Source organism: Acanthochromis polyacanthus, chromosome 17, assembly GCF_021347895.1.
Source record: "Acanthochromis polyacanthus isolate Apoly-LR-REF ecotype Palm Island chromosome 17, KAUST_Apoly_ChrSc, whole genome shotgun sequence".
NCBI lineage: Eukaryota > Metazoa > Chordata > Actinopteri > Pomacentridae > Acanthochromis > Acanthochromis polyacanthus.
The window spans coordinates 24,487,226-24,493,806 of record NC_067129.1 but is presented as its reverse complement, the minus strand read 5'-3'; the positions used below and the strand labels follow the sequence as shown (position 1 = coordinate 24,493,806).

The 6,581-nt window shown below is 37.4% G+C and overlaps 1 protein-coding gene across 1 annotated transcript; it reads right to left on the bottom strand.

The window, feature by feature from the left end:
• Nucleotides 1-1,048: 1,048 nt before the first annotated feature.
• On the bottom strand, nt 1,049-6,061 carry timm22 (translocase of inner mitochondrial membrane 22 homolog (yeast)). Its single transcript, XM_022199349.2, has 4 exons — nt 5,773-6,061; nt 4,824-5,020; nt 2,208-2,280; nt 1,049-2,124 (listed from the first exon to the last, which is right to left on the bottom strand). Exons 1-4 carry the CDS (start codon nt 6,029-6,031, stop codon nt 2,048-2,050), a joined length of 606 nt encoding a protein of 201 aa, XP_022055041.1. The 5' UTR covers nt 6,032-6,061; the 3' UTR covers nt 1,049-2,047.
• Nucleotides 6,062-6,581: the final 520 nt, after the last annotated feature.

Sequence of the window (6,581 nt, the reverse complement as noted above, 5' to 3'; positions counted from 1 at the left end):
TGAAAAAATACCAATGATAAGGTTAAGTGTCTAATGTAGCAATTTTTAGATAAAGTTTCTAAATATTTTTTGAGAAGTTTCAAATTTATTAGCCTGACATCAATAATTCTGGAAGAAATATGGTAAAAAGTAAAAGTGACTTAGCTCAATGAAAAAATAATTAAAAAATGTTGTTTATTCTAGCACATTTAGGTTCATCTTTACAAACCATTTTTATAAGATGAAAGTTTATGAACATAACACTAGATACTTACCTTGTTTATTGATACAATATATTTAAAATTGTTCATGTTTGCTGCAAACAAAATTGAAATATATGCTTTAAACAGTTTTGATATTGTTCAGAATTATTAGCATGGCATCAAAACATGACAGAAATATTGCAAAAATATACAAACTGTTTTTAATGACAAGAACCTCTTTGAAATATTGTCAATAGTGGATATGTTTTATTGTGAAAGTTTTTTTTTAATGTGTATTGAAAATAAATTCGCCTTTAGTAATGTTTTTGTTTTGATCTTACTGCATTAATGTGACTTTAATACTTGTTGAATAAATATAAAAAGTAAGATTTACTTTGGTGATGTTTTTGCAAAAAGTGGCTTTGAGATATTTCACTTTTGATGTTTTATAAATTTGAAAAAATCTTGATAAAGAAGTTTTAGTCTTTGGGTTATTGATGATAGATGGGGAAAACTTGTATTCATTTAGAAAAAAAAGTTTTTGCTTGAAGGGTCTGAATACTTTTCAAAGTGACTCCATAATTGTGTTGTTCATGTTTCTCACTGTTTGGTTACAAATCCATTGGTTTATAGTTAAGTCAGATAATTAGAGTGTTTTCTGTGAGACCTTCCACCTTCACTGATCGTGGATAAACGTGGAGCTTCTTCAACACTGAAACAGACACAGAAGAGTCACATCAGCTGCCGTTTGACGACATTTTTAAATGACTGATGAGAACAGAGTTAAAAATAATTCACAGAGTTCAGAATGTGATGTATTCTGCATATATATTAATGTCTCACTAAACATTCTTGGACAGTTCATATCATGGCATTACATCATATTATTTATTGAGGCTTAAACACCAACAGCTTCACTGGAATTCAAATTATAGATTAAACCAAGTGGTAAGATACTTTGTGAATCGTGGTCTGGTCTTTACCACAGCTCCTGAAAGGACAGTCTCAGTTGTATGACTAACTGGATCAAGATAAAATAATCCAGATGTTCTGTTTTAACAAACACCTCTGTCTGAACTGACATTCTTGTTAATCCCTGCTGTGTGTCAACTAAGTTGTTCTTCCTTTGGGAACAGATCATAGATGGACCTGATGACTCTACAAGCAGCAGCAGCAGCTCCTTAAAACTACCACACTGGAGAAAGGTTTGTGTTCACCTGGAAAATATTAGTCAAACATTTTCTCTCTTAGTTATTGTTTGCGGTCAAATGCTTCAAAGGTGAGACGTGTAACACTAAAAAAAGTCGGAAAGCGTCACAACAGTGAAGTGGCAGGTCTGATGGCTGAACAAGGAAACAATGAAGGTTTAAGGGTGAGGAGAGCTGCAGATTCAGATGAGATTTACACTGAGTCAGACTAAAACAAAGCCAAATTATCTAGTTATAGATAAGTACATCAAAAAAAGTTCTGAATGAACAAGTTAACAAAAAACATCTTTAATATAAATAAAACTGACACATGACAGCAGTGCTCTGCAACCAGAACTGTTTATCTCAGTCTAAGTTGACGTGGTCCTGACTCAGAAGGTGTTTTCAGTTCACATTTTCCCATCATTAATGTATCTCTGATACAGAAGTGGAGCCACTGTTTCTGTAGATTCTCCACATGAGGCTGCTTTGTTCGGCTCCAGCTAAAGTACACGGTGAAATACAGACAGTCACTAAACACTCCGGTCTGCTTTCACAGCAATCCTCCATGTGCAGGTCAATATTCACAGAAGTGACTTTCTCACACTGCGACTCTTCATTCTTTTGTCCACATGTGCAGCAAATAAGTTCTTGTCCACAGAATCACTTTTTAGTGGTTCATCGTAAATAATATTCAATTGCTGCAGAAAAAGCAGCAAAGCCCCCACATCCCAGGACTCCAGCCTTCAGTCCAGCTGCAAAACAAACACAAGAGATGTGAGGACAACAGAAATACACATCCTGTTCACCATCAAAGCAAATAAAGCAGGTTACATACCTCTAAACCCGATGGCTCCACCAGTTACACAGCCGCTGTACACGGCGTTCTTCCAGTCAGAAACACCTCTGTGCTGCAAATACAGAACAGGTACAATGAGACCTCACAACTGTGAACTTGAAGCAGATTAAAAAAAACAAACAAACTATGAAGCAATCTGAGTCGAAGTAGTAGTTAGAATATTATTAGGTGTTTTTTCCCCAACCTTACTTTGAAAACCAAACAGTTTAGCACCAGAGGGCGCTATGGGACCTCTGAGGAGGTTAAAAACACAACTACTGTACCATACTACTCAACCTAGAATAACGGATGGTGTTCCTGAGCAATACAAGATGTCCTTAATTAGTAAAAATTTATAATTTCACTCCTGATGGACCATCAGAAATTTGCTGAATCAAGACTCTGAAACTAATAAATGCATGTATCCTTGTTAGATGAGCAGAAAAACATATAGAATACTATTCTCTAGAGTATCCATGTTGTTCCCACTGACAGACTAAGTGTCTTAGCAATAAAGCTGTAACAACTAACTGATTAGCGGCCAACTATTAAACTATTGATCAACTATTTTTTAGGATTAAGTAGTCAGTTTAAGTTTAATATCTCTGAATATCTTTCAGATTTGAACAAAACAACATTTCAGAATATCTAGGGCTGCAGGAAATAGCGAAGAACATTTTTCAAAAGTTTTTGACATTTTATAGAGCAAACAGCTAATTGATTACATGAGAAAATAATCAACAGATAAATTAACAATGAGAAATAATCATTAAAGCTGCTGTCCGGAGTTTGAATCGCAGCGTCTCCCAAAACACTGTTGGTCCCTCCCTCCCTCTGATTTCGCCCCTTTATTTGTGCACGCGCGCAGTACATGAGAGGAGTGCCCGGAGTGCTGCAGTATCTTGCCTGTTTTGCTGTTTTCCACTCTTCTACATACATTTAGTAAATAATAAAGGAATTACGTTAGAATTCTGTATTGAGTCTAACTTGTCCTAATACCAAAATAACATGAATCTGCTAGGACGAACGAGTAAAGTTTCAATATGTGATTACACTCGTGTATCCCTCTCGATGACGTTGTTTATCAAACTTAGTGCATTTACGCGTGTATATGTGTTACATTGTTTATTTATTTCTATCTAGAGTTCAGAATTGCATGACTCCTCTAACGAAGAGCATGACCCAGACGCCCCAACATCTTCCTCCAGAGGTCGGGCATCTAAACGAAGCCGTCAGGCGGGCTATGGAGGCCGTGGTCGGGGAGTGACGTGAGCACCCCGACCACGGCATCTAAACGAAGCTGTCAGCCGGGCTATGGAGGCCATGGTCGGGGAGCGACGCGAGCACCCTGAGCCAAAAAACGTCCTGCAGTCTCTTGGCCTGACAAGCCGTGGGATTGGTAACTTTTCTGGAAGTTGCTGAGCCCTGATGCTCTCTCCTCCACAAGCAAAACAAATGTGCGCATGATTGCGTAGTGCGTAGCTCGCCCACCTCTGCATGGGCTTGCTTGCTGTGCATGTAACCGTTGATTGACAGCATGACAAAGCTGAAGCTCGAACTTGATTGGTCGGCAGCAACCGGCGCTTTTTGGAATAACATGGGGGTCTATGAGAGGAAGGTGGAGCTCAGGAATAAATTTTCATATCGCGTCATACTAACATTATATTATAGTATCGAACTAGACTAACACATTTAAGCTTTGTTAAAAAATGATACATAAATTGAAAACAAACGGAAACTCCGGACAGCAGCTTTAATGTGAGGCATATTGACCAATGTCGTTAACTGAAATCTGAATACAAAGCAGCGTAACTTTGTCAGTGTATTTTGTGTTTTTGGACCAGCATCACTGATTTTATGATATAGTACATAACACTAAACTATAGTATATTAGACCTGAACATGAATTTAAATCATAATCACAGCTCAAAATGATATAAACAACAAATCACAAAGGCTGTGATTTGAATGTGCATTTGAAGACAAATGCCGTGATTCTTCTTGTCTTTTTTATTGTAGAAAACTGAATTATTCATAGTTTCTTTCAGAAATGGCAAATGTTTGTCCATTAATCATATTTAACTACGTAGTTAATCATCATTGCTGTGTCTCAACTGTCTCAGTATCTAACAGCCACACCTCCTACAGTTTCAGCAGGTCTGACCCAGAGTGTTCACTGTTGTGTTGTGGTCTGTCTTCCATGTGTGGCAGTCACACTTTAGATTTTATCTCAGGTGGCAATGCTCCATCAAACGTAATGTTTTAAATTAGTATCACAGTGAGTACTGAACTCACGTTGGACTTTAAAAATAATTCCATCGCAAATCAAACTGCAACATCTGTCAGAAAAATTACAGTTAGAAATTTTCTCAAATCATTCAGTGTTACTTGACATGTCCTTTTCAGCAGGCGTTTGTCATTGTAATGAAGATTAGTTTAAATCCCCATCCATAATATCTGTACATTATTTTGTCTACTTCCTGTTTTGCTCCAGACAACAATGGACATTTTAAAATCCTGTTTAGTCATTTATTCTCTTTTTGAGATCTCCTGTCTGAGGCCCTATCAATCATCCAACAGCAGCCTTATATAAAGAGTAGAAGCGCTGTGACCTACTGATTCTATGATGCACTCTGTGCAGGAGAACATGGCGCCCACAATAGCAAAGTTCTTGGCGTAGGACATCCCCCTCTGGCCCATGTCTTTAAGGACTTCTCGTGCTGTTGGAGTTCTCAAAGGATCTTTAGGGTCAAAGCCAACATTGGTATCGATACCAGCAGTGAAAACACCAAAAGCTCCTCCGAGGACAAAACCTGTGGAAAGCAAGAACACCAGCATGAGTTGCCACACAATAAATGACAATATGTACAGACTCCATGAACAACAATACATAGACAAATGCATGTGTTCAAAAATAATAATAAAAATATGAAATAGGACAAATCCACTGCACCCCCACTGAAATCTACAGCTATGTTTAATATAAACAATTTACTATTATAAGATCAATACAAGCAGAAAATGTTATTAAATGAGAAGACGGGATTGAGAATGTTTGGGATTTGTTCTTGAAAATTAGTGAAAACTTTTATAAATAACTAAGAACACTGCTGGTTCAAGTGAATAGCTTGTAAAAGATAATCTAAGCAGCTGATTAATTTTTAAAACAGTATTTAAGAAATAGATGGCTGTCTTTTAAAAGATTATACAAAATGAATTATTACCTATAAAAAATTTTAAAAATAAAACATTACCCTTTATAACAACTGGAAGCAATATATCTAATGCACTTTTACGGGATTATTTAAGATAAATAGGTGACTAACTTTAAAAGGAGAAGATTATATTATATTAGATTCCTTTTAAAAAAAAAGAGCTAATGAACTTCTTCTGATCAGCTCATTATTACAGGACTCTCCCAGTGGCAGTGTCTTTTCAAATCCTCGTACAGTTCCGCTTGAAGATATCAGAAACATCAGAAAAATGTCCATTAAACCATTAAGAAGATTTGTTTAGCAGTTAAAGAGCAGCTCTGACATATTTTACAGTGTCTGTGTTGACTAACCTCCCACACAGGCCAGCAGAGACTTGAAGGCACAGCTCTCCATTCCCCTCTCGATCATCTTCTGCTCGTCGCTTTTCGGAGGGACCGGCAGTCCGCCCATAACAGCGGGGTTCAGCTCCTTAACGGTCCTCTTGTCTCCGATAAGATGCTCCAGAACCGAACTGTACTGAACGGTCGGGCCGTCCATGCTCGGTACAGAAGAAGCTGGACCTTGTGAGTCGGAGGCACCAGCGCCTGCAGCTGCCGTGGAGGCCGCCATGTTTCTCAATGACACCGCTGTAGGTAAATATAGTCCAACGACCAGTGTCTGCAGGTTCGTCATATCCGTCTGGTCAGAAAAATAATGGAAGTCAGTTTAAGTCATTATTTGCACAATTAACCGACTGATAAACATCAGATAACGTCATGTATATTGTATTTATTTATAATATACTAAAAATTCTTTTATTCTGTAATGAAAGGGTTTGTTCAATTCGTGTCAGCAGATTCGACATAAACTGCAGCCCTGCGGTAAAACTACCACCTTGGAGGTTATGCAGTGATACTGGTGAAACACTATGGTCAATCTGGAAGCTGCAACCTGCGTATTGTTAAACTCTATTTAATATTTTAATATGTATCATGAATAATGTAATGGTTTAAATATAACATTTTATTCATCAGCCCTGTAACAAATCTTACATTTGTGCAGCTTTGTTGTATGCCATTTGTGGTTGCAGCTGCGTCAGAAAGGAGTTAATTCCAGTATTTAAGTAAAGGGAGTGACACATATTACCAAAATACAATACAATATCACAAAGAGCACTTCC